A 27,824-nucleotide genomic window follows, 5' to 3' on the forward strand; every position below is an offset into this window, starting at 1 on the left:
GGGGACATCTAGGCCGAGGGCCCTTGGACAGCAAGCAGCCTGCCTGCAGGGCCCACAGGGGCCGGGGCTCCTGGAGAGGATCTGATGTCCAGTCCGTGCTCAGGGGAGCACAGGCCTCAGCCGAAGGGACCTCTGGCCACAGTGGGATGGAGGCTGGTGCTGCACACCTGCGGCCTGGCCTGGGCCTGCCTCGCCTCCAGGTGGCCTGGAAAGGACAGCAGGAGAGGAAACGGCAATTCCCTCCCAGCCACTCTCTGTCACTCAAAGTTAAACATCTCAGCCTCCTTCTCCTTCCAGAAGGCAAAGCTCCGGTCAATGTAGCCACAGATGTCCTCGCTGTTGAAGCTGCCCCGCTGGGAGCCAGACCCCAGCCGCTGTGCAGGGGACTCTGGGCCACTGCTTGGGACGGTGGCAGAAGGCAGTGGCCCCAGGGGGGTCAGGCCTGACTTTCGACCAGGCTCCGTGTCCCGAGTGGCACCCTGGCTGGAGCCAAAGAAGCGAGCTTTGATGTCCTCAAAGCCATCAGTCCAGGTGCGGCGGCCAGCCGCCACCTCATCAGTCACGGCCTTGTGGAAGGCACGCACAGCCTCCCAGCCGTGGGCACCCAGGTGCTCAAAGACCTCGAAGCACAGCAAGTGGCGCATCTTGCGCTCCTCGGCCGGCAGGTCACACTCCAGGAGCTGGAAGTAGCCCAGCATGAAGAGGTCCAGCGGGAGGCTACTGTAGGGCACAGGAGCCCCATTCACGTGGGGCAGGAACTGCTCAGGGGACAGGGGACTGCGGGGCCGCCGCCGGCTCAGCCGCCGCAGCTGCCGGGCCGGCACGTGGGCCATGATGGCCTTCCAGTTCCCCAGCAGCTGGGTGATGATGCTCCGCTGCTGCCACAGGTGGCTGAGCCGGGGGCCCTCACTGGGCAGCAGGGAGGGTGCCCGAGGGCTCCTGGCCACCTCCTGTCCCTGTGGCCCAGCTTTGCGGGCCTCCAGGGTCCTGCAGGCCGCCGTCTTGAGGGCGGGTATATAGGCTGACTTCTTCCAGTGGCTGAGGAACAGCATGACAATGCGCTCCTTGCGCAGGCTGGCTGAGTCCAGGCTGGGCACGGCACCCGCCTCCGAAGGGGCCTCCTCACAGCTGATGCCTGAGTCACTGGCCTCCTCTGTGTCACCTGGCCCGGGCCCCCCTCCTGTTGTGCTGGCTCGGGGCTGCAGGGGAGCCAGGCAGCAGCCTCTCAGGCACTGCCCAGGCTGGGCGGCCAGTTCACAAGGGCTCAGGTCTGAGGCACAGGGCTGTCCAGGGGCCAACTCAAAGTTGCCACGCAGCACTCGCACGGACACCCCGCATTCCTGGATCTCACGCTGGGCCTCGCTGCAAGGGGGCCTGACTGCGGCACCCCCCCGGGGATCTTGCAGGGCCTGGGTGGCCGACTCCTCGCTCTGCACCAGCCCGTTCACACCCTTCAGCAGCAGGGACATGCTGCGCACCAGGCGGCTGATGTGGCTACACCAGAAGGGCAGAGGCTGCCCGCCAGGCACGGCCTCCCCAGTCTCTGCTGAGTCCATGGGCTCAGCCACCAGGGCCAGGGCCTGATCTTCCTCCAGCCCAGGCGCCCGGGGCAGGAAGTGGCTGTTGACGGTGATGCTGACCAGGGGCTCAGGCAGCAGGGCCTGCAACTCCGCAGCCAGCCGGCCCAGCTCACTCTCGTACTCCTGGCAGCGGCGCCGGAGCTGCAGGTCTTCGATCTGTTTCTCCAGGTAGACCAGGTCGTCCTCGGTCAGCAGCTCCCCAAAGGGGCCCAGGACTGCTTGGTGGGCCTGCGAGTACCGCCAGGCCGCCTGCTCCAGGAGGCCTGGGCTCCCACTGTCATCCTGGGCACAGGAAGGGGAGTCAGCAGGGCCATGGCCCATTCTGCCACACGCTGGGGAGCAGGTTTGCTCCTGTGGGTCACAAGTTCCCTGGCATGGCCCAGTTCCCAGCCCCCTACAGACCCAGTCCAGCCCCTGGCCCTTATCTGACCTCAGAAAGTAAGCCAGGTGCTGGTTAGCACATTTTGGGGTGCAGCTGGAGGGCACAGGTCCCCCCCCCCCCGCAGCTGGAGGTGCCCCTGCTCTGCACCCTTCAGGGTCCTCCTAGTCTCTCCCACATCACCATGGTTCATGGCTGCAGCTCCCCAGACCCTTCCCAACAAACCCAGGAGCCTTCTGTATGTGGCCGGCAGACAGGGCAGAGCAGGACGGGTGGCTGCAGTCTTCTGCTCTGTCCCCTCCTCATCCACTATCCTGAGTACTGTCTGGCCCACAAGGACCTGTGCTGGGACTCCTAGCCTTCAGTCAGGCTGGGACTAAGCCCCCAGCCCCTTCAGCCCACCCACCCTCCATTTCCCTGAGTTCTCTGCTCTGTGGAGCCCCTGGGGCCCAGCCCGGGGCCAGGACTTGGATGGGCTTCCTGGCTGTGGTGGAAGGCCCCTGCCCCTGGCCTCCTTGCTCTGCCCTGCACCCTGACAGGCTAGGATGGGCTGGGCCTTAGACTCCACTCTCCTGGGCTCTGGTGAGGGAGTCCTGCTGGAGCCTGCACCTGTGGCAGGAGTGAAATGAGGGACAATTGGGGGCAGGGCTTTTACAAATTTAGCCGCAAGTGGCTGCTGCTTTGAAGGACAGTGCAGCCTGAGCCCCCAGACAGCGTTCAGACAAAACTGTGGACTCAGCAAGAACCCAGAACCACTGTCCAGGCAGCAGCCAAGGGGAGCCGGGGAGAACACAGCCCTCTGCTCCGACTCTCAGCAGGGCCCTAAACACCTTCCCAGGCCTGTAACATCTGCCCCTCGAGCCTCAATTCACTGCCTCTCCGTCCCTCCAGATGGACTAGCAGCGCGCCAGCCTCCTGCTGCTCCTCCCCTGAGCCAGCCTTTCCCACCCAGGGCTTCACTCTGGCTCCCATCGCCTAGAATGCAGAATGCGCTGACCCAGATTCCCTCAGCACCCTCCCAGCCCCTGCTCAAGGTCACCTTCCCCAGAGGACTCCCACAGGTAGAGCTCCCCTTGCAGGGCTTGACTCTTTGGTGGGGGAGTCACCCCATCCCCTCCACCGCGTGCACCTGCCCTGTGATCTCCCTGAGAGTCCGGGTGGCAAGGAGGGGGCAGGGCTTGCCCGTTCCTGCCAGGACAGCGCGGGCACTAAGTCAAATGGGAGAGCAGGAAGCAAAGCCTGCCCCTGCTCTGCGTCCTCCGCCTGGAGCTGACTCTGAAGAGGAAGCTGAGTCCCAGACAGTTTGGAGGGGACACCCTGGTCTCGGCCTCCACATCTGGACAGGGCGCCTGCCCTCCCCGTGCACTGGCCCCTCCCTGCCCCTTGGGGCGCACCTGGGCCTCGCGAGCACGGTCTGCGCCCAGGCGCGCCTGCAGCTTCCGCACCATCACCTGCCGCTTCCACTCGGGGATGGGCCGGCCACGCTCGTCCCGCGTGGGCACCAGCCCGTCCAGGTCTCCTGATGGCACACCATCCAGCTGCAGCGCAGCCAGGCCATCGGGGGAGTCACCCACTGCCGACTCCGCTCCCTGTGCAGACAGGAGGGTGCAGTCACGCTCACACAGGCCCTAAGGTGACCCTGAGTAAGGGGACAGGACTGTGGACACACCCAGCTTGCCCACCCAGGCACCCCTGGAGGATAGGCAGTGGGGGCCTCCGGCCATACCAGCATCCCACTCCCAGGACAGGAACCTGGGCAGTACAGGAGGGTCTGCTGGCCACCAGCAGCTTCCAGGGCCCCCCACCTCTGCAATGGCCGAGAGAGAGAAGGTTGCCCAGAGCAGGCGGTGGGGTGACTGGGGCAACAGCTGAAGCCCACACTGCAGAACCTGCCTCATGTGCTACGAGGGCTCTAGTGCTCAAGCCCAGCACAGGGGGGCATCCCCAGTCCCACCAGGACCTGTTGGGACCCCAAGGGCCCAGGAAAGAGCAGCAGGGAAGGGGAGCTGGCCCAGGCCCCGAGGAGGGGCAGGTGCCAGGCTGATGCTCTGTGCTGTGGTCACAGCTTCCAAAGAGGGCACAGGCATCTGTGAGTTCAAAGGTCAGGTTGAGGGGCCTGGGCTACAGGACTCTGGGATGGCAGCCAAGGGTCCCTATGCTTTGGCAAGTCACTGCCACCCTGAAATTCCCCTCTCCTCAGAATTCAGTGCACCCATAGCCAGCCAGAGTTGCACCTGGTGGCAGGTTGGGCATCTGCTCTTGGAGGAGCAGCCTGGCCACTCTGGGAGGACAGTGAGGTGGCTTGGGTTGGCTGGGGGCCTTGGGAGATGAGGATGCTGGGGGGAGGGACGCACCTCAGGAGCAGCCAGGGCACTGGTGGTGATCTGTGGGAGGACTGTGCGGGCCATCTGCTCACTGGGGACAGGCTGATTGTGCTGGCCAGGCCAGGAAGGGCTGAGAGTCGCTGCTGCTGAGAAGGGAACAGAAAGGGCAGGGGCACAGGGAGAAGCTCAGAGCCCCTGGACCTAGGGACAGGGCCAGCCCCTGAAGGAGCAATGTGCTTGGAGCCAAGGACACTACCAGTCCTGCCCCAAATGCCCCTTGGTCCTGGGCACACTGGTCATCACCGCTGGACTCCTCACTAGGACGTCAATGGAGCATGATGCATGGAGGCCCAACAACCTAATGCAACCCAGCCAGACCCCAGAGCTGCCCGCTTACTGTCCCCAGTGCCCTGCCCCACTACACACACACACCAGTGCCCCAGCCCAGGGTAAGAAACACCTCTGCATGGTGGCCTAAGCAGACTCACACGCACACACACGCATACACACACACACACACACACACGCACACACACGCATGTAACAGCTCCCATGCCCTCGAGGTCCTGCGGCAAGGTCACAGGCCCCTCTACACTCAGGCCTGGTGGGTCCTGAGGTGTGTACTCACGTGTGTGGCTCCTGAGCCCCGAGCCACCTCTACTTCTGTCCTCCAAGGAGAGCCTTGCAGCTGACAGTGGAGGAGGTGGGAATGGAGGTGGCGGGGGTGTCATCAGGACTGGCACCTGGGGGTGGACAGGCCTGGTCAGTGGAGGCTCAGGTGGGCCTTGACTCGCACTCACCCAGATCTGCCAGGCAGGAATGCGGCACCCAGTGGGCAGCCCTGGGCCTTCCTGGAGCCTGTGCATCCCAGAGAAGTGTTAAGGGAGCGAGCAGGAGGGAGGGCCAGGGGCCTGCCCGCCCACCGCTCTCCACCTGCTCTGTGCCAGGTGACCACCCTCCCCAGACACCCTGAGCTCTTCTGGGAGCTGGGGTTCACTGTGCCCTCCACCTTGACTGCCCCCACACCACCTCCACTGAGTGACCTTGCATCTCAAGGCTCAGAGGCTCTGCCTAGAGCAGCTTACCTTGGGGGTCAGGGCACTGGGTCAGGGCTTGGGTCCAGGAACACACATACACACACACACACACCCCTGTCTGGACCCACCTGAGACCCGCCTGGACCCTACCGACTGGTCTGTTGGTGTCTCAGGTGGGAGGCTTGGTCAGAGCTGGCAAGGACTCGGGGAGGGCAGTGGGCCAGGAGGAGTCTCTGCTGTGCCCATCAGTCCATTTCTAGGCAAAGACTGGTTCTTGGAGCACAGGCTATGCTGCAGGGTGGCCAGCAGAGCCTGACTCCAACCCCAATTCTTGGCCCTGGGCCCAGCTGCCCTCTCAAGGAGACCAGCCTGGGGGCGACCCTGCCTCCCGTGTCCTCCCAGGACCTGCAGCCAGGCTTTGCTGCCCTTTGGTTTAAAGCTGAGAGTTGAAGACTGGCGTGGTCTTGGCGCCATGGTGGGCCCAGTTCTAGCCCTTAGTCACAGGCCATCCAGGACCTTAGTTCACAAGTCATGGGGAAGGGGACGAAGCCTGAGACCCCATCTGCCCAGCCCCCACGCACCTTGCTCTCTCCAGGGATTTGTGCAGGGAGCCCAGGAGCCTCCACAAGTGTGGCTGGGGAGAGTCTGGCAGCCCCGGCCTGGGAGCAACCCAGAAGGAGGAGCTGGGCTGTGAAGCCCAGGAAGCTGCAGCCACCCTGGGCTTTCAGGGGCTGGCGCAGCTGCTGCCCCCAGGAGTGGGAGGTGGCACATGAATATTTGAAAGCCGAGGTGTCAGATGGCCAGGAGGGCTGGGGCTGGGTGGGGATCTCTTACCAGAGGGCCTTAACCCTCCAAATGGCAGGGGCGGGGAGTGGACCCTCTGGGGAAATGGGAGGGGACACTGAAACCCTTGAGCCCATGAGAAGAGAGACCACCCAAGGTCCCACAGCTGGGACACAGCAGAGGGTCAAGTTTTCCTGGAGAGCCCAGCCTTTGCTCCTGCAGGCCCAGAGCTCCCTTGGTGTGGAGGAAGAGGCGGGGGCCAGCTCTGGGGAGAGTGGCATTAGGGTCTATGCCAAGCGCTGGCTGCCCTCCTCTGCACCTCTCAGGCTGTTTGCAGGGAGCAACCCAGAGGGACAGGGGCAGGTTGCTCATTGCTCACTCTAACATGTTGGGGGGCAGGTTGCTCATTGCTCGCTCTAACATGTTGGGGGGCAGGTTGCTCATTGCTCGCTCTAACATGGTGGAGGGGGCGGGGTCCTGGACACGGCATCCTCAGCTGAGACTCAAGCCCGTTGTGGCACCTCAGGTTGCTTCCTCTGGGGCCTGGAGGGGCCAGGGGACCCTGCTGTCAGCGGGAAGGCAAGAAAGCACCTCCCTACCTCACCCACAGAAGAGCGAGGGTTCAGCTGGGCTGGCAGCATCCCTCATGCTGGAAGATGGAGAGACTGGACGTTGGCCTGGCAGGGGCATTGCCTGGCTCCAGTGCATTCCCTGCAGCCTGGGGACCTTGGGGTCCTGGGGCTGAGCCCTACTGCACTCCTTACCACCCAGAAGCCCTGGGAAGACACACAGGGCCTTGTGTCACCTGGGAGTCCGCCACTGGAAGGAGAGGAACTCGGGTGCTTCTGGCAGGGTCCTGGCCCATTGGCCTTCCTGCGTCCTATCAGTCCTCTGAATGTCAGCTGAGACAGTCAGTTGTGGTGTCCCCAGGTGATGAGAGTCACCACACCTCTCTTTTAAGGCCCTGACACTGAGAAAATCCAAAAGGATTGGAAGGAGGGAAAAGGTCAGTGTCCCATCCTTTGGGGTCCTGAGAGTTGGGCACATGCTGCCCCTGAGTCCCAGCATTGAGCCTTGCCCCCGAGGTTGGGGTCACCCTGGCCCCAGGCCCTGCACCTCTCTCCTGGGTTTCTGGGGAGGATTGAGCGCTGCTGAGCTGGCCATGCATTATACATGGAGGCAGTGTGGTGAGCTGGGTTACAGGCTTGTAACGCCACCCAGGCCGAGAAAATCATGACCTGCAGATGGGCGCTGGACACCGATCTCCACAGCCGAGATTCGATTACTGGCCAGGCATCCAGGCCCCACTGTTTCCTGGACAAAACACTGCCCAGAGGAGTCTCGCCCTCTCTGGGCCCCGTCTTCCCATCTGTAAAATGAAGGGGTTCTGGGCCTTCTGGCCCTGGGCAGGTCGGCCTGTGCCAGGTGACCTCAGCAGAGATGAGCACCACCTCTGCCCTCCAGCAGGCCTTGAGCTCTGTTACACGGCCAGGAACTCGAGGCTCAGAGCCACTCAGACTCTGGAGGGGCCATGCCCAGGAAGAGCTGCTCCAGCCCCCAGGGGAGTGAGACAGAGGGAGAGAGTAGGCTGGCCTGGCCCACCTGGACGCTGGGCTCTGCCTCCAGCTCGTGGAGGGCCACGCTTGCTGTCCAGGTTGTTCCTGACCGCAGCTCCCTGAAGGAACGACCCTCCGGCTCCCACGGCCAGGCTGCCCAACTGAGGGGATGGGGCCGGGGAGCAGGGATGTGCCTCCAAGGCTCCCCAGCCTCTGCCCATCCAGGTGAGTGAGATCAACCCTCCCGTGCAGAGGGGCTTCTGAGTGCCACGTGCCAGCCTCCCACTGGGCAGCAGGTGCGCCAAGGCCCTGTGGACCCCGCAGAAGGGGCCCTGAGGGGGTGTCTGCCATGGGGCAGGTCTCACCACTGACGGCAGCCTTGCCCAAGCTGCCTGTCTGGGACTGTGAGTCCCCTGGGAGGAAGACTGGGGCTGTCCCTCAGGGGAAAAGAAGGATTTCACCACCTGCTCCTGGCCAGCGGGCCAGCGGGCGGGCCACCTCTGCATATCGCGTTTCCATCAATATTGCATCAGGCACAGCTCCCGCCCCACAGCTGCCGGCCTGCCCCCCAGTGAGCAGAGATGGCGCTGCCAAGGTGAAGTGGGAGCCCTGGGGACGGTCCCTGCCGGTGGCAGAGCCTGGCACCCTCTGCTGTCGCCACCACTCTCCAAGGGAGAGGACAGGGATGGAGCTTGAGTCCTGATCCTGAGCTACCAGACGCTCTGGTTACACACCAGAGACCCCCAAGGCCACGGGTCTTGGAGTGCAGGAGCCAGGCACGTGTGGGTGGGCAGGACGGGGCTGCAGGTGGACATGCTGGACACAGCAATGTCCTCCAACTCCATGATGGGGACATGCAGGGGGCTCAGGGGCTCTGGGCACTGTTGCTGCCTCGAATCCCATAGTACAGCCAGGACCAGAAGAAACCCCTAGGAAACCTGAGAGGGACTGAGCTCCACGGGCCCAGGTGTCAGGAGAGCAGGCAGGACCCCTCCCCTGAGCAGTGGGGCAGGGGGTCTAGGAGGGGTGGCCAGTGTGACAAGGGGCCTAGGGGTGGAAGGCTGAGACCTTGCTTGGACAGAGATCTCAGGTCATGGGCTCCACAGTGTGGCAGGGGTGGGGACAGGGGCAGGAAGCCCGGAGGCCAGGCAGGACCTGCCCTTTACAGCAGATGCTGTGCAGGGTGGGGGGCACCAGCGGTGTGGCTGCCCTCCCCACCTCCTGCCTCTACTGCCGTCCAGGTAGGGCTGGGGGGCAGAGCCCAGGGAGGGTGCAGAAGCCAGGACAGGCCACCATGGCTGGAGTATCCCTGGGCCTGTGAACATGCAGCCTTGACCACGCCCTAGGCCAGCTGAGCTCCCGACTCTCCACCCAGAAAGAGGACCCTCCTCTAAACAACAGCCAGTGAGACACGTAGCCCCCAAATTACCTCATCAGTATCTGAATTCTCGACTCTGAAACTACTACCTCGGGACAAAACCAGGGCAGGCAATCCCTGCTGCCTGTCCCAGCTGCCCTGAGGGTGGCAGGCAGGGCAGGTTTCAGGTGGTGGCCACGTGAGGACTGCCTGGCAGGCCTGGAGGCTGGGAGGACACTGCCATGGTTGGGCCTGGATGCTCGGAGGTGATGCCCTCAAGGGAGGAGGAGGCACTGAAACCTCTTGATGAGACCCCAGTTAGGGGACCTCAATGCCCTCCTCTGACAGTGGGGTCAGGTGACCCTAGGGCACCTTCCTGGAGCGCTGGCCACAGCAGAAAACTGGCCAGCTGGGACTCGGTCATCATAGTGTCTGCCCTAGGCCTGGACAGGGAGGTGCCGGGGAAGAGCCTGCAGCTCTGTGCTCTCGGGTCCCTGGTCCTCCTCAGCCCAGCCCTCGCCACTGCCCGCTGGCCTGTCTGTGCCTGAGGGACCCACTTATCAGCTCCTCTGCTCCTCTGCCCTATCATGGGCTGGGGCCAGGCTCAGCAGGACAACAAGGTCCCTGTCCTTGTGAACGGGGAAACTGGCTCTGGAAGGTGGGAGACGGAGCGCTACACATGAGCAGGCACTGGGATGGGACATGCTGCTTCTGGGCTGCTTCAGGGCCACCTTGGCCAGGACTTGGGCCCTGGTCCCGCCCTGGGTGTCCTCAGGCTGACAGAACATCCCCTGAGCAGAGCCCAGCCAGGAGGCCCCACCTCACAGGCATGGTTTCTGTGGCTCCCAGGGAAGGCACAGCTGGCTGAGTCTCAGCCCTCACTGAAGCCTGGTTGCTGTCACAGTCCCTGTCCCAGCTGGCTGGGTCTTGTACCAGCCCTGTCCTGACAAAACCATGGGCTGTGAGGTATGTGCAGTGAGATCTAGGTAATCGGGGTTCTGGAGGCCTAGGCCCACCCCCCAGGCCTCCAGGACAGGCCTCCAGGACAGATCCCCAGGACAGATCCCCAAGGACTTACTGGCCGGGCCATCTCCCGCAAGAACTGGGCGCAGTCCTGGTGTCCGTGGTACTCCGCTAGGTCTGCCGCCGTGTACCCGTCTTCATCCCGCAGGGAGGGGTCCGCGCGGTGGGAGAGCAGGGTCTGGCAGCACTGAAGGAAATGGGGCACCTTGGCTGGCACAGCTCCCGGGGCAGCTCACAGGCTCGACGCACAGCCACAGCGGGAGGAGCTCTGAGCCTCGCCCCACAGCTGCCCTGGCCTGAGCTAAGTGCTGGGGCCCACAGGGAGCAGAGGCCTGGGCTGCAGGCAGTAGTCGCCAGGGCACGAGAGGAATCTAAGGTGCAGAGGCCGCTCTTCTGGGGCACAGCTGTGAGCAGGCCAAGCTGGACTCAAGCCAGGTGGCCAGCCCAAATGCAGCCCAAAGCTACTGTGCCCCAGGCTGAGATGCAGATGGGGTCTCATTTTTTCAACCAACCCTCAGAGGTGTGTCCCATTTATACACAAAGACACTGGGCCTCAGGAGCTTAGAACCGGCCACCTGGAACTCAGGGCCTTCATCTCAGCTAGCTCCTTCCTGGAGGTGAGGGAGGTGCCTTCCCCAGGTGGCCTTGCACTTTCCAGAGCCCTTCCCAGCCCCAGGCCCTGGCCAGCTCCTCCAGTGCCAACCTTGACCCTCAGACTCTGAGCAGGGGTCAGGCCTGAACCAAGGCCATGCTACCTCACCCAGCCAGCCCAGGGGCCTGGGCCTGCATCCCCTGGGGCCCACTGGAGGAAAGCAGGAGAGGTCTGAAGGAGCAGAAGGCTACGGGAAACTTGGGCTTGTGAAGGACTCAGATGGGAGCCTCAAGAAATAGTTGGCATTTATTCTGTCCATATGAATTCTGCAAGTATTTGTCCTCTTTGTGCGTGAAAGAAATACGGAATGTCACTTGAACTGATTGACGTTTTTGGTTTCCACCACTGTGTGCCCTTGACCTCGAGTCTGCTTTATGACCACCCCATCAGGGCCTCACCTTCCTTAGTTCATCCTAAACTGGATTGGTCTAAAAAGGCAAAATCCCAAAGGAACCGCTCCTCTGGGGACTGCAGAGGGTTCCCATGAGCTGTGATGGAGGGTAGGCCTTGGGTGCACCATGCTGGGAATAAATGCTGACGCTAGGTGGGCATGAAGAGGTGCCTGGCAGAAGGGCCAGTGGAACTTGACCTCGTCCTGGCTCTACCACTTGCTGGTCAGTGAAAACGGACACAATACTGGGCCTCTGAACACCACCGGCCTCCCTGGCCCCACGGTGCCAATGGCAGCCGGCCAGCAGCTGAGGGTCACTGTGGCCCCAGGGAGAAAGCCTGCTCCTCAAGACACGTTAGCCGAGCCGCCCCAGAAGCCATGAGGCGGCCAGTGTGCTGGCAGAGAAGGACAGGCAGGGTGGGAAGAGCTGGGCCCAGTGGCCCTGCCTGTCCACAAGAGCAACGCAGGCACGGGCACCTCTGTAGATTCCCAGGCAGCAAGAGCAGTGGATGCCGTGTGCAGTTCCTGAGTCAGGCTCTGGTCCCGCTGCGGGGTACACTCCTCCATGACAGCTTACTCCTCAGGGCTGTGCAGCCTCCCCCTGACTCCGGCAGGACTTCTCCATTCTCAGTGTGGGGCAAAGGTGACCTCAGCTGACAGCCAACGTGTGACCATGCCCGTGGACCTTTACTAGTGACTGCTGAGATGGTGACTGCGTGTAACTCTCATGTACCATGAGACGTTCTTCGCCTGTCCCCAGCCATTTGAAAACACGAGAGAGCCCATTTGTTAGCTTGTGGACCATAGGAAATCAGGCAGTGGGCCAGGATTGGTCAGTAAGTGTGTTCTGTCCCCAGCCTGCAGGGTTGCTAGGACAGGGATGAGAGGATGTCCTGAAGGCTCTCTGGCCTGTGGCCTGATGTGGCCAAGGGGACAGGAATGGAAAGCTGGCTAACTGATACAACAAGGCCCAACATGCACGTAATGCAAATCCCAGGAGAGGAGAGACCGCGGGCAGAGGCAGTAGCTGAGAGAGAATGGCTGATAACTACGGAGCAGGGCACACACCAAAGCACAAATTCAAGGATTCCAAAAACCTAAAGTGGGATAAACAAAGAGCGATCCATCTCCAGACCTCTTCCACTGAAACTGAGGAAAACCAACAGGAGAAGAGAAAGGGTGACCTCAGGAGGGAGACGGCTGGCGGCAGCCTCTGCACAGTGCTGGACCCGGGAGGCAGGCGTGGTGTGGTCAGGCACGAGAGGAAGCAACGGGAAATCACCCACTACCACCTGTACTCAGCACAGAGGCTCCTTGGTACCGGAGGTGAAAGAGAGATATCTTGAGGCAAACCAGAAGAAAGAAAACAGATAGTTGTTGAGAAGGCTGAGCGGAAGGTCTTCCGTGGGCAAAGCCTGCAAGAAGGAAGAGGGAAGTAGTAAATTTGCAGAAAACTTAGACAAAGTGTTGTATTCATTGACTGACTAAAGATGATAATGCCTCAGGATTTTAAAAGCTGTAGACATAAGACCCATCAAGAACGGCCTCCCACGCCTGTTAAACCTCCTGTCATCCTGCCCTCTCCCTCCTGCCCTCCCACCCGGCCCTTGGCCTTGTTGTGGAAAGCCAAAGGCCTCTGGCGGGCATCTGGAGCTGCTGGGACCAGTGTGTCCACATCTGGAACAAGTTTCCATGCTGAGAAACGAGACCTTCCCACGAGACCTGCCGTCACCCGGTTCCATGGGAGAGACCGGTCTGATCCTCACGTCACTCTGGGAGTCTATTATTGTACAGTTTCGTACCAGATGATAAAGATGTGTAAAGAAGGTCCCAAGGTCACAATGCCAGGCAGTGGTGCAGCGCCCACCTCCTGGGGCTCCCAGGAGCCATGTTTTCCAAGGCACCCTGGACAGAGAGGAGCCGCAGACCCATGGAGGTGAGTTGGGGCAGGGCCCTCAGCCCCACCTGCACACCCACCATTTCCACACCTGTGTACCATTCCAACACGGATTCCACAGGAGGTCGCGTCTACCCGTGCACACAATTTTAAAATAATTACAGTTCTACCCTGGGAACAAAGATGGCTGCGTCAGGATCAGCTGGGAAAGAGAAATGGTCAGACAGGTGGACCCTGGGCATCCTCTTCAGCTCCGTCCACTGCCTCTGAGCCACCAACTCTGTAGGTTGTAGAGACCAAAGCCCTGCACAGGGCTCCTGCCCCCCCGAAGGCAATAGAAAAAGCGTGGAGGGCCACCATACGGTGTCCCATGGCCGCCTGTGCACAGGGGCCCATGCTGCGTCCAGTCAGCGCTCCTCTCAGCACACGGCTCAGTCACTTGGGACCACGGGTTCCTCGTTAGCTGAGGAGTCCAGTAGCAATCTTTGCCACCTTCTCATTTTGTTGTTGGAAGGAGTCACTATTTCCAACACTTTAGACGTCACTCTCTGACATTCTGACTTGCAGAATTGCTGCTGGCGCAACAGACAGGGAACTGCGTGAGGCTCAGGCAGCAGGCTGGCACCACCATGGCTGACGTCACTTTCAGGGGCAGAGAGAAACAAAATACCATTTTCTCTCAATATTTACTTGGGAGAGGCTACGGTATCTCACACCTACCTGGGAGGACGCACTGGGGTGTGTGTTAGGTTCTAAACTTAGAAGATTAAATGTATTTGAAGTAGGTTTTGTATTCAGCTCAGATGATTAAAGGTAGGGTTTTTACTCTCCCTGCTGAATGAGCCATTAGGGACCCATGTGGGGTGAGGGAACAGTCTTCCCCGGGCAGGACTGGCCTGGGAGTGCTGGTCCCTGACACTTCTGGCCACCACCACAAGCCAGGAGTACACCCAGGCAATGTCACAGCCTGAGGGAACCCCCAGATTCCAAGAGCCCTGTGCATCGCCCTGTGAGAACCCTGATCCACGCCAGGCACTCTTGGGCCTTTGAGTCTCTGTAGGATCCTAAGCAAGTGCTCGGTGACACTGTTGGGTGGATCTGAAGGAGGGAAAGCAGGGAAGGGCCGTGGGAGTCAGGGACTCTGAGGAGGGGCTGACCCTGGGGGAACCAGAACTTTGTGGTCCTGGGAAGCTCACCATGGACCGTGGTCATGGGCCCCGAATGAGCGGTACATGCCCTTCCTTGGATTGATGGGTAGAGAGCTGCCGGTGGGTCAGAACCACACACCAAACCTGGAGGCACTGGCTCCACCTGTGTTCCCGCACTTCCACTTAAACCTTGTCCATGAAGGACCTTGGGGGACCATGCCCAGTCCCATAGCAGCTTCTGGCTCTGTGGCTGGCCCCCTCGGAACAAGGTCAAAGTCACCTACTCAAGATCCCACAGCAGCTTCCAGTGGCCTTTTTACACACAGTCAAGCCAGGGTTGGGCTCCAAGACCTCCGCCCAGGCTCCCCTCCTATCCCCCAGCCCCCTCTGCTCAGCCCGGCAGGCCTGGCACCCCACCCTCTGCAGAAAGCTGTGGGCTGAGCTCGCTGCCCGCACTCACAGCTGCCTCTGTCCAGCTCTGTGAAGTCACTAGAGTCATCCAGCTAATGCTCTTCACACTCTCCAAACCCACCCTGAGAAACGGCCCTGAAGTGGGTGAGAACCCGTGAGGAGTCCTCAGGCTCCGCCAAGGGCCCCTGCCGCCGGGCTCTCTGGAGGTGGCAGAGCCTCCTGGAGCGCTCAGCTGCTCCTGGGCCTGTTGCACCCGTGGGCTCTGGTGGGCTCACCCTCCTTCTCCCCTGAGGTGGAAGCACTGTGCTCCTCACCACCTTCAGCTGCCTCCTGATCTCCTGGGGACCTTGTGTCAGCGGCGCACGACCCAGCAGGTGCCGACGGGCCTGAGACTCACTCCTGACAGCTCAGCTGACCTCGCCCCTGTTACTGACATGTGCATCTGAACTACAGGCACCAAGAAGGGGGAGATGGCCTTGAACTGGTTTTTGGACACGTTTGGCGCTCCTTCCTGGGTATCTGGGGCCTCAGGCAAATACTTTTTACTGAGTTCTGTCTTAATACATGATTTTATTGAAAATTTATTATAGTGCAATGAGGTACAACCTCCCAGCTACCAAGGGGCTCAATAATTACCAGATAAAACGTGCTGGCGAGACCGAGAAACAGGAGCCCTTCTACGGCACTGTGGGGATGTAAGATGGCACAGCTGCACGGAGATCACTCAAAAATGACTGCGCGATCCAGCAATTCTGCTCCACCCGCATACCCCAAAGAACTGAGAACAGGCAAACTGTGTAACTTCAAGATTCAAGCAGTAGCTTGCACACGAATATTCATAGCAGTAGTATTGTCATCAGTCGAAAAGAGGAAGCACCTAAAATTCCACCAGGAGATGAATGGAGCCCTGTGAGGGCCCATGCCTGAGTTCCCAGCTGCTGGGCTCAGGAGGCCGAGGCACAAAGATAGCAAGTTCAAGGCCAGCCTCAGTAAGTAGAGAGGTCCTCAGCAACTCAGCAAGAACCCGTATCAAAATAAGAAATAAAAAGGGCTGAGGGATGTGGCTCAGTGGTTGAGTGTCCCTGGGTTCAATCCCCAGTACCAGAGAGAGAGAGAGAGAGGGAGAGAGAGAGAGATGAACGGGTAACAAAAATAGGGTATTATTTAGCCTCCCAAAAGAAAGATGTTCTGACACCTGCTCTGACTTGGGTGAACCTTGAAAACACGCCACGCGACAGCCAGGCGTGGTGGGATTCCCTTTGTGGGAGACATCACAAGTCAGTCCACACACGGGAAGCAGAGCCGGGCAGCAGTGCTGCAGGGCTGCGGGGGAGGGAAGCCTGCTTCCTGGACACAGGAGTTCCTTTTGGGTGAAGATGTTTGGGGACTAGGTAGAGGCGCTGGCTGCACAAGTGTCCCTGTGCGAAGTCATGGAACTGTCACTTTAAATGGTGAGTCCTATGGCATGAACTTGACCTCAAATATATAGTTAACATCCGCTCCAAGCAAAGCCTGCGGTTCTCGCCAGCCAGACTGTGAGGAGTCTGGAGTGGAGATGGCCGCAGAGCCCTCACCCCAGATTCAGTTGGCTAGGGTTCCAGTCGAGAGGTAGGGCGGTCATGAAAAGCACAAAGAGATTCAATGTCAGTGTGGTGGAGGGAAATAGCAGGAGATGGTCTTTTAAATCCAGAGAAGATGGAGCGGCGGGTCCCTACCTGCAGGAACATAACCAAGGACGTCCTGCTGGCCTTGCTTGCCCCTGGAGCCCCAACCCCTGAGCTCCCCTCCCAGTGCCTTCTCCAAATTCACACAGAAGGAAAAGGACCATCAATGAGAAAGGAGAGAGGAGAGAACAAAATTAACCCCTAAATATTGGTGACTCACTGTGAGTGGGCGAGATGAACAGTAGCTGGACGTCAGAACTCAGGAAGCCCAGAGAAGGCTGCCCCTGTCCAGCCCGGGCACAGGCGCCAGACACTTAGAGAAGAAGAGGAAGGCGGGGTTCGGAAGGCCCAGACGGAAGGCTGGAACGAGGCTCACTAGGCCAGTGAGGGACAGAGAAGCCCGCAGAGCCATAGCAGGAGGGCAGATAAGATGGGCTTCAGGGCAGGCTCTGGGGACCCAGACAAACTCGCAATCCACACTTCAACACATCTCCCTCAACCCACTGGAGAATCCAACACACATGAGTTTTTGTGTACACAGATTTGAAGAACACCCTTAACAGATGGCCGTAGAGGACAGCTTCTGACCACAGTGCAACCGAATGAATTCCGTAGCAGGGGCTGGGGCTGCGGCTCAGTGGTAGAGCGTTGGCCTAGCGTGTGTGAGGCCCTGGGTTTGATCCTCAGCACCACATAAAAACAGATAAAATAAAGGTATTGTGTCCATCTGCAACTAAAAAAGAAGAAATTCATAGCAAACCGCTAGCTGGAAAGCCCTTGTGGTTGGGAATTAAGAAAAAGTGGTGGGTAATTCCTGGGGACAAAGAAGAGTCAAAAGGGGAATTAATTAGAAAACATTCTTAACCAAGAAACTACGAAACTGTGGGGTGTAGTCAAGCAGGACTTAGAGCAAGGTCCCCATCCTTAAGCAAGCACATAGAAAAGGGGAAACATGGAGACACAAGGAGCATCCAGCCCCAGCCCTGGGGGCAGAGTGCTGAAGGTGAGTGTGGGGTGTCAGCCAGGCAGGGGACAGATGCACAGGAGAGGGAGCGGTGCCTTAGTGGCTCAGAACAGGCCAAATCTGTCTGTTTGAAGAACTAAACACCGATTAGTCTCTGGGTGAGACTGACCAAGACAGAAATGAGAAAAGCAGTAACTCAGATCATCGGGAAGGAAAAACAAGAACCTGCAGCCCCTCCCGCAGTAGAGGATGAGGAAGGTCATCACAAACAGCTCTGACCTCTGCGTCGGACAACTTAGATGAAATTAGTTCCCAGGAAAATTTCTAGGAATAAAACCAAAATATATATAATTTACTGAATCAACACACACACACACACACACACACACACACACACACGAAAAACCCAGGATTTTATAATTAATACAAAGAATTATTTAAAACCTTCTTTCAAAGAAAATGATGATCCAAATAGCTTCACTAGCGAGTTTTACCAGATATTTAAAGAAGAAATAAGTCTAATAAAACCCAAATTTCCCAAAGACTAAAATCCTAAAGAAAACGCCAGCAAAGGAAAGCTAGCTGTAAGTCAAGCAACCATCACGACCAGTGGACGCACCACCGGAGCCAGGGCTGGCCTCAGCTGAGGAAGCAGTCAGTGCGCCCACACAGACCCCCAGGAGACCCTGCATCCCACGTCCACAGCAGTCAGGAAGGGGCTCCGGCGCAACCATGGCTGATCAAGGGAACAGCAAAGCCACACAGAGGAGTACTGCTCAGCCTTGAAAAGGACACTCTGACCTACGATCCACAGTAGGGACCTCGAGGACGTTATGCTGGGTGAAGCACACCAGACACCAGGATGAGCACCAGGAAGGGAGCCCGGCCTGCCGGGCAGGGGCTTCACGGGACAGAGCCTCGGTCGTGCAAGGGGAGGAGGCCCTGGCCATCTGCTGCACTGCCCCGGAGGGTGTTTAGTGTCCCTGGACCTCCAGATGGTGGACGATAGTATTTTTAAATTGCAATTAAAAATTTTGTAAAGAGTAGTCAGGGTAACTGCAGCACTCAAAGGAAAAAGACAGCGACATAGTGAAACATCAAAAAGACCACCGTCCCCAGCATGGTCACAGGGACATTAGCTCGTTATTTTGAAGTTTTGTTTTTTTTTTTTAAATGGAAAAAAAACAGTCACAGTTGGCGGGGGGATAAGGAGGCTTGACTCAATGTCCTTTGTCCTGGGTGAGGTGCTGGTACAGAAAAGGGACATTAGATAAAAACTGAGGGGAAATCTGGGTGTGGACTTTGCTAATAACACCATATGAATTTCGGTTCACTAATTGTGACAAGTGTCCTGTGTGGATGGAAGTCAGTGGCACTGGGGAATGGCCTGGGCGCGGGCATTCTGTGCTGTCTCCTCATGTCCTATGCACTCCTGAAACTGCTGAGCTGCTCTAAGGTAAGAACATGCTTCACCTGGCAGGTGGGGGAGGAGCATGACCCCCCCCATCCTGGACAGAGGGTCCAGGGAGCAAAGAGAGACCATCCACACATGCCACCCTGCGTAGGCCCTGCTGTACAGTCAGGGAGCGGGCACGAGATGCTGGACTGGGCAGTAGGTGATACTTGAATTAGACAGAATAATGGTTCCAGGTTGTGATTTTTAAACAAGAAGTACACGTGGCTCAGGGCTTTGGTATTATGGAGGAAACCCTGTGATGTCCCTGATTTGTTCTCAGATAATGCTGGAGCGGGAAGGAGCTTGGTGAGCTGAGGACACTGGCTTGTGTGCCACCATGAAGGTCTTAGGAAGGAGTGCTCTGCTCTGAGCCTGGGTTTCTCCTCTTCCCCCAGGAGCTGCAGGGCTCCTGGCCGCCCCGTGACTATTTCATTTGCAGAAAGATCAGCTGCTTGGGAAATAATTGGACACTAGTGTCCTGGTCACCTTCCCTTGGTGAGCAGCTGGGTTTGTGGGGGCTGCGGCCACACAGCAGAGCTCAGTCCGACCCCTTCCTGCTTCAGCTGCCTGAAGGGGACACGTGGCCCTCCCCAGCAGATCTGAGTGGAGACCCTTGCCACAGAGCCTCTGCTTCCCCCAGCCTCTAAGCTGGCCCCTTCCCTCCTGCAGAGTCTTCTCAGGTGGAGGAGGAGGATTGCTGCAGGTGCAGGCTTCTTCTCAGGCCAGAGCTGCCCTGCTTCCTGTCCCTGCTTAGGTAGGGACAGAGCTGGGAGATGGTCAGCTGTGTGTGAGTCGGGAAGGGCTGAGGAGTGAGCGGAGGCCTGGGGCCCAAGGGGTGGAGAGCAGTGCTGCTGGGAGCTGGGAAGAGGGAGGGCTGGAGGGGAGGGCTGGGGGGGACTGGAGGGAGGGCTGGAGGGGAGGGCTGGGGGGGACTGGAGGGAGGGCTGGGGGGGAGGGCTGGGGGGGACTGGAGGGGAGGGGCTGGAGGGGGGCCGAGGGGAGGGCTGGAGTGGAGGCCTGAAGGGGAGGGCCTGGATGGGGCAACTGGAGGGGAAGGTTGGAGGGGGGGTTGGAGGGGGGAGAAAGGGAGGGCTGGAGGGGAGGGCTGGAGGGGGGACTGGAGGGGAGGGCTGGAGGGGGAACTGGAGGGGAGGGCTAGAGGGGAGGGCTAAAGGGGGAACTAGAGGGGAGGGCTAGAGGGGAGGGCTGGAGGGGAGGGCTGGAGGGGGAACTACAGGGGAGGGCTGGAGGGGGAGACTGGAGGGGAGGGCTGGAGGGGAGGGCTAGAGGGGGACTGGAGGGGAGGGCTGGAGGGGAGGGATTGGAGGAGGTCTGGAGGGGAGGGCTACAGGGGAGAGCTTCAGGGGGCTGGAGGGGAGGGCTGGAGGGGAGGGCTGGAGGGGAGGGCTGGAGGGGAGGGACTGGAGGTGGGACTAGAGGGCAGGGCTGGAGGAGGGACTGGAGGATCTGACACTTCTCCACTCAGCTGCCCCAGCCACAGGGCTTCAGAATGACCGGGAAGCCAGGTGACACCATGGCGGTGATCAGATCTAAGCAGGCAAGGGTGTGGCTGGGGCCCCAGTGGGGCCAGGAGGGAGCTGTGCTTTGCCCTGGATGTGGACTTGTGTTGGAAAAAGGGCATTGCAGCAGGTACCAGTGCAGGGACATTGTGACCCCTCTGCCACACCGGGTTCCCCAGGTGGTTTTCTTGAGACCCAGCCAGGGAAGCAGTTGGCTTCAGGCTTCTAACCACTCACAACCTGATGTGGGCTGAGGGCTGCCCCGGGCAGACCACCAAGCAGCCTGGGACAGGCCGCAGGGGACTTCTGTGCAAGGGGCAGGGCACATGTACAGGAGGTGTGCAAACCAGGGCACATGGCTTTGCACACATGCTCTATACCTGAACCTCGGTTTACCCATCTGCAAAAGGCCAAGGATGACACTTCCGCAGGGCTCAGAGGGCTCTGTGACACACTCGGGAAGGTGTCAGCAAGCCCTCCTGAGTGCTCGCTGCACCGCCCCAGCCCCCGCTCCTGCCACACGTGGTACCTCCATCTGCCCATTCTCTGCTGCGTCGTGCAGGGGCGTCCCACCCCAAGAGTCTCTCGTGATCGGGGCACCCATCAGCAGGAGCCGGTCTAGGATGGGTGTGTGGCCTCCACGGGCAGCGAAGTGCAGGGCGGTGGCCCCCTCATTATCCCGTGTGGTCAGGCTGATGTCTGTGAATGTGACCTGCAGAGAAGTGCCATAGGGAATGGGCTGGTCAGCAGAGACCAGCCTGGAGTGACCACTTCCAGAGAGGAGGGACATGGGGTAGCTCAGAGCAAAAGTGGGAGCTGACCTTCAGCTATGCCTAGAGGTGGGGGCAATACTTCCCAGGAAGCCCTGGGACAAGCTGGCTTATATCACATGCCCACAACCCTAGGGCAGCATGGCGTCCAGGGTGAGGTGGGGACACACGCTGCAGTGGTTTTATCTGGAGACCCCACAGTCCCAAGTCTTAAACCAAATGTCATAAAAAAGTGCCACATCTGGCCCCTAGGGGACAGACAATGTGTGAACGGCTGCTGGTGAAGGAGCAGCGAGGAAGGGCGTCCTCGGGTAAGGGCAGCACCACATCCTCTGGGCTTCGCAGCCCAGACACAGCCCAGCACGAGGACGCTGCTGGGTGAGCCGGTGCTGGGACCCCTCCCCGCCTGGCCCGGAGCCTGGTGATAAGCACACCTCAAGTCACCTCAAGTTGACTTGAAGCCAGGCCTGCTCTGGAGCCTCACCTGCCCCCTGAAAGGGTGTCATGGGTTCTGGTCCACAGCACCAGCCAGGCGCCTCCCAGGGTTGTCCCAGCCGACAGTCATGCCCAGCCCTTTACAGGGTGACACGCTGAATGCATGTCTGGCATGGGAGACGCCAGGAGAGGGTGGACTGCAGGAGGTTCTGCCTCGTTAGGCCGTGGTGCCTCCTTCCACCCTCCTCCTGCCTTGAACATGGCCAACTTCCCCAGGAGGAAAGGGCCAAGAAGGGCCGCCAGTCCCTGCCCTGCTTCCCGCTGTGGGGTGGGAGGACTGCAGCCCAGGCGTTCCTGGCGGACCCCACAATCCAGTGTGTGTTAGAGAAAGGGACCCTGAAGGCCGTCCCCGCCACCCAGGGAGAGCGTGCGAGGCGAAGCCCAGCCACTTTCCCACCTGGAGAACCCCACGGCCCGGGCCACTGCTTACCCAGGACCGGCTGCTCCAGCAGCACAGTCTGCGAGCTTCTGTGGGTGCCCCCCTCCTGCCCCCATGGCACCCACCACCCCAATCACAGCTGCTTCTCCCCACAGCCTGTGGGTCACGTCCATGTGGCAGACATGGCAGCCCTGAGGCTTGCTGCAGGAGCCTGGAGCAGGCCCAGGGAGGGGACGGCATGTTTGGGGCTCTTCATATGGAGTGAGGCCACAGGCGGCGACACCAGGGGGGCCATGTGTGGAGAGCTGTGCAGCAGAACCCAGGTCCCACCCCCGCTCCCCAGGGTGACACTTCCTCAGGGAGGCACCAGGGCTGCCTCAGGCTGCCAGGGAGGCTAGGGCCATCCTTGCTCCTTCCCGGGTCTGTCCACTGATCAGTACACATTCCCCAGCCCTCCGGCGCCAGGCACAGGGGATGAGGGGATGGACAAAGGCCTGGCTCTCCAGGACTCCCGGAGGGTTCTCTCCAGGGGGTAGAAGGTCCCTGACATTACATGTGATCAGGCTTGATGTCCTGGGGGACACGTGGCCAACTTGAACAAGCACAAGGTGCAGCCTGGTCAAAGGCCCCGAGCTGGGCAGCTGGGGCAGGAGCAGCAGAGGAGGAGGGTGGAGGGACAAGCGTGGGAAGTCTTAGCAGCAGGCTCTCCCCTCTCCACCAGCAGCCAGAGTGGCCTTCTGGAATGCCAGCAGATCACTCAGAGGCCTCAGTGTTCTCTAGCACCCTCAGTGGGGAGCCCAGGCTGCCCTCCCAGGCCATCTCCAGGCCCACGGGTAAGGGCTCCCTTCTCCAGGAAACTGCTTTGGGCCCTGCCCAGCCCAGCTGCCTCCTGCTCTGCCCCCACTGCCACCTCCCTGGTGAGACCCTCCCTCCTCTGAGACCCATCAGGTCTCCCATAGACCCTCAGAGCTCCCCAACAACCCTGCCAGGCTGGTTTTCCCTTGTGGCATGGAGGTCCCCGCCCTCCTTGCAGGAGTCATCCCCACTGTCTCCATGCTGTGGGGCTCAGGGCTCCCTTCTAGGAAGGGGAACTGGCCTAGGGCTTGGAGGCAGTGGGCCTGAACTAACAGCTAAGGTGCCCAGGCCAGGCACTGTCTGTGGCACTGGTGACAGAGCACCTGGGGTGCCACCAACTCCAGCGCACCCTGGAGACCCACTGCTGGTGCCCAGGTCTGGAGGCCTCTGTGGTCAGAGCCGTGGACCTGTGTGATACCCCTCTGCCCTGTGGTCCCTGTTCCCGGTGGAGCCTCAGGCCCTGCTTGTTCCAGGCCCATGGACTTGGACATCCTCCTCCCCAGCCCTGCACCCCCCTTACCAGCCAGACAACGAGCGAGTAGTGGCCACGGGCAGCAGCGGCATGCAGCGCACTCATGCCATCGAGGGCACGCAGGTGCACATCGGCTCCGCAGTCCTTCACCAGGAACTGGGCCAGGTGCAGGTGGCCTTCCTGGCAGGCCAGGTAGAGGGGGGAGGCACCGCTGCGAGTCCTGTGGTTCACGCTGCTGCAAGGAGGGAGGGTTCAGAGGGAGCTTGGCCAGGGGCTGTGGGCAGGGCAAGATGGAGAGGAGGCGAGGCCCAGCCTCTGACCTGCTTGTGTCCATCTCCTCCCCATCACCTGTAGAGCTACAAGGTTGTGCTGTCCAAGACGGGGAGGGCCAGGAGCTGGCTCATGGGGTATAGCTGAACCCACTCCTTGCTGCACTCCTCACCCCTGGCAGGGGCGATACTGGCCTGGCTAGCGCAGTGGGGCCTAAGGCTGGCAGCCCTTAACCATGAGCTGCCATGGGCTACCATGGGAGCCAAGGGCCACCATGAGTAGCACAGGAGCCTTGCATACCCAGGGTTGGCACCAACATTTGTCCCCAGTGAGGATGGGCCGAGCAGCATCTTAGAATCCGCCTAAACCCACTCTGCCCTCACACTGCCATTGGGCCAGGCATGGCCCCCCCAGCCAGCTGCAGGGAGGGCCAGTCCGCTACCAAGGCCAAGCCCATCCTCTGGTGACACGCTGCACCCCTGGACCCTTGCCATTACATACTGAGTTTCCACACTCCTTCTAGCTGCTGCCCCAGGGTTTGGGGGTCCTTGCCCCTGGCTGAGCTCCCCAGGTGGCTGGGCATGGCTGTCCCCTTCCCTTCTTTCCTCACCTGGGGGCAGGTTACAAAATCAATCTTTTTAGACTCGAGGTGGTCAAGTCTTAGATGGAATCAACCCTCAGCCAACCCCTGAGCCCCCCAAGGGCTCCCCTCTGCCTCTGAGCACTTGCACCCTGCACTGCGCAGCCCTGAGGGTGAGGCAGCTGGGCTGAGCCTGAGCTGGGGGCCTCGCGCTGCCCTGGGAGTGTGCTCGCCAGGGCCACGGTGGTTGGTGGAGGGCAGGAGACCTGGACGTGGGTCTCTGGGCTCCTCTGTTCTCCCTCTGTTTCTCTCACCCAAGCCCCAGCTCTGTCCCAGCCTGGCTCTGTCCCAGGTCCTCCACCTCCAGGGCCTTGAGCCAGGCGCTTGCTGGACAGGGGGTGCTCTCAAGAGTGCCCACCATCAGCCCCATGCAGAATGGATGAGTTTGAGCAATTTGGGATCCACCCCAGAGGGCTACTTCCCCCTAAGTGGCAGAGAGTCTGGTCACAGCCTTCAGCTGTGTGAAAAGCCTAGGGATCTGAACCTCCTTCCCCTAGTAAAGTTCCTGCCAGGACTAGCCTCAGCTCCTAGCAAGGTGCCCAGGACCCTGGGCACAGCCCTGGTCTTGGACCCACTGTGTACCTGCTCAGCCCATCCAGGGCTCCTTCCTTGGACTACAGAGCCTGAGGGTGACTTGAGGAGAGTTCCAAAGGGCTGAGTGTGCCCTGGTGCCCTCCTGGGGCAAGCTCTCCCACCAGGGCTGAACAGGCCAGTGTCCAGCATGGTGGCTGAGGAGCAGGCAGGTGGTGCAGAAAGTGGGTCTGGGGCTGCCGGAGTGTGCACATGGCCTGGTTCTGCAAATCTGCCCCCGCAGTCAGTGCCCAGTGGGAGTGCCCGGTGGGACAGGACGCTCCCAGTTGTGTGTATGTGGTGATGTGTGTGTGTGCATGCCGGTATGCGTGTATGTGCTGATGTGAAGTCACCCAGCTCAATATTGGAAGCTGCTTTAAAAGCTGTGCAGGCCTAGGGCAATGTGGGTGCTCCGAAGAATAGCTGGAAGCCCACCCAGACTCTCCAGGTTGTTCTCAATGGGACAGAAACAGGACACTGTTCTCAGCTGCGCTATCCTGGCTTGTCCCAGAACAAACATGGGTCCCTGGAAAACAAGATGGACAAGCAGAAAGCTCCTGGCGGGGGTGTGGGGCACAGGCAGAGGGCAGGCTTCTTGGTTGGGAAGGAAGGGACACACTGGGTGCCTCTTTCCTGCCCCGTCACCATGACAACCGTGACCCTCCGTGCTGGGCAAAGATGGGCAAAGGGTCATCACCAACTAGTCACCAATCCTGGCAGGTGGGCACAGGTCTCTGAGGTGGTCAGGCTGGCCACCAGCAGGAGAGGTTCCTAGTGTCTGACATGGACAGTGTAGAGGCAAACCCAGGCCAGCCTGGCTGGGCTCTTGCCACTCTGAGCCTCCTAGTTAAACAACCTCTGCTCCCTTCAGGTGCCCACAAAGGTGCCCAGCTGCCCACACCAGGTGCTTGTTTTCTGCTCAGGCAACTGGCTGTCTTCACTGACCCGTCAGCGCTGCTGACCTGCTGTGCCTCAGGATGAAGGTCCTGCCCACGCCCTGTTGAGCCCCCTGTGCTCTCTCTGCTCATCTCCAGTCCCAGGCCCTCACCTGCGGTGGACAGCCACCAGGAGCTTCAGGCAGGTCAGGTCTCCGCTGACAGCGGCATGGTGCAGCGGCAACGCGCCCTCCAGAGTCTCCAGCGTGGCTTCGTGGCCCTCCTGCAACAGCCACTCCACCAGTGCCGGGTGTCCAAAGCGGGCAGCCAGGTGCAGCGGGGAGACGCCCGAGGCATCTTGGTCCTACCGAGGCACAGGCAGGGAGCAGGCCGGTGGCAAGTCCCAACCCAACCCTGCCAGGCAGTGCCACATGGCCAGTCAGCTGCCCAAGGCTGGACTTGCTAGGACCCCACACCACCCACAGCCCTGGCCCAGGAGCCCATTTCCTCCCACCTTCCTCCGTTCCCCTCCATAGAGGGGTCCCCTGCTGGGACTGAGGGGGTCCTACTCCCAGAGAGGCAGGGTTCAGACTCAAGTCAAGGCTCGAGGGTCACATCCTGGGATCCTGCCCCAGTCCAGGCCCTGGACGCCTTTTGGCTGTTGAGCCCTCTGCTCAAGGTCAGGAAGCAGCCTACTTGCCCAGTATGCTGCCGGGAGTGTCCAGGACCCCTGTCTCTGGGCCTCTGCTCCTCCCTCCCTGCTCTGCCATAGGTCTCCAAGGCCAAGGAGCCTTTCCACCTCAGATGTGGCACGTTCGGCAGCCCTGGGTGTCCCAGGGTGAGCAGAAGTGAATCTGGAATTGACACAGCTCCTGCCTGCTGCCCTTGGGTTATCAGAAGCTGAGGAGAATCTGTGCTGAGGCTGGAGCTGACTTCGGTGCCGAGAGGAGCCCTGACACGTCTTCCTCCCCCAGGTCCTAGGAGCTCCCGGCCACCCACTGCCGACCACTGGGTGGGGCACTAAGGCTTGCTCCCAAGAACCGAGCCAAGGCTGGTGCACGCTCTAAGGTCCTTCCCCTGCACAGAGGAGGGCAGGGCGGGCAGCGAAGGGGTGGGGCCCTGGTGGAAGTGCCTGGACAGGATGGTCCCTGAGACTTGAGAGCCCTCTCCTCACCATGACAGCTTCAAACTGCCCCTATAGCCTGGCAGATGCCACCAGAGCCTGAAGCTCTGAGCCCAAGTTTCTGCCGTGCCTCTTCATGGATCCGTTTCTGGCCCTCTGAGAAACAGCCCAGCCGTTCAGGCCTGATCAGACAGGGGTCCTGCTCACTGGGTAGCCTTCCCTGCCAGGCCAAGTGCTCCAGACATGGCCAGGAGAGCCTAAGGAGCTACTCTGAGCTGGTACAGTTTAGGAGGTGGCCTTGTCTTCGAGGGCTCTCTGCTGTTTTGGGGGATGGGCACAGGGCAGACAGATGCCACTGGTTGAGAAAGAACCCAGGGCCAGAGCCTGGTGAACAGGGCCTTCTGGGCTCTTGCTCTTGTTCCACCCCAGGAAGGTTCCTGGAGACGGGCTGCCGGCTGTCCCCTTCCTGCTCACCTGCAGCCCGCAGCCTCCATTTCGGACCAGCCAGCGCAGCTCAGCCAGGCCGCCCGTGGCAGCCGCATCGTGTGCCGGTGTGGCTCCGTTGTGGGCCCGCTGGTTACTGGGCAGCTGGGCCCGCTGCACCAGGAACTTGATGCAGTCCAGATGGCCTGTCCGGCTGGCATGGTGCACTAGCCCAGCCCCCAGAGCATCAGTGATGCCTGGGCCCAGGGTGCCAGCCTCCAGCAGCCGCTCCAAGGTGGCCACATCCCCTTCTTTGGCGGCCACTATTGCCTGCTGCTCCTCCATCCTCTGGCCCGGCTCTTGGGGCAGCTCCTGAACAGGCCCAGCAGGGCTTCCTGTTTCAGGCATGGATGAGGCTGCCGGCTCTGGTTACATGATAAGCAGAGCACAGGGCAGATGGGAGGCGGCAACAGGCTGGTGCAGGGGTGGGGGCAGGCCCAGGGGACCAGCTCTTTCTAAGCCACTCCTACAGTCCCCCAGGGCCAGGTGCCTGGGGCTGCAGAGTGTGGAAGGCACACAGAGTGGGAGAAGAGCTGCACAGGGTGGGCACCATCCAGCGAGGGGAAGCCTGGCCCTAGCCCAGACACTGTCCTGCCCAGCAGCCGGAACCTCCTCCTCCTGCCAGGGCCTTCGTCTCACCTGCAGTGAGGCAGGAGGAAGCACACCAGGTTTCTCTGCAGGACGAGTCTCAGCATCTAGAGGTGTTTCCAGTTACAGACAGCATGGGCTCCCGAGCACCTGCTGTGCCCT

The 27,824-nt window shown here is 60.4% G+C and overlaps 1 protein-coding gene across 1 annotated transcript; it reads right to left on the reverse strand.

Moving 5' to 3' along the window:
* Positions 1-257: 257 nt before the first annotated feature.
* Espnl (espin like) lies at positions 258-27,359 on the reverse strand. Its single transcript, XM_076866388.2, has 9 exons — positions 27,066-27,359; positions 25,642-25,832; positions 23,162-23,348; positions 20,672-20,854; positions 10,095-10,226; positions 4,912-5,026; positions 4,314-4,426; positions 3,354-3,548; positions 258-1,862 (listed from the first exon to the last, which is right to left on the reverse strand). The coding sequence occupies exons 1-9, from the start codon at positions 27,357-27,359 to the stop codon at positions 258-260; spliced, it is 3,015 nt and encodes a 1,004-aa protein (XP_076722503.2).
* Between the last annotated feature and the right edge of the window lie 465 nt (positions 27,360-27,824).

This window comes from Callospermophilus lateralis, chromosome 9 (assembly GCF_048772815.1).
Source record: "Callospermophilus lateralis isolate mCalLat2 chromosome 9, mCalLat2.hap1, whole genome shotgun sequence".
In the NCBI taxonomy this organism is placed as follows: Eukaryota; Metazoa; Chordata; class Mammalia; order Rodentia; family Sciuridae; genus Callospermophilus; species Callospermophilus lateralis.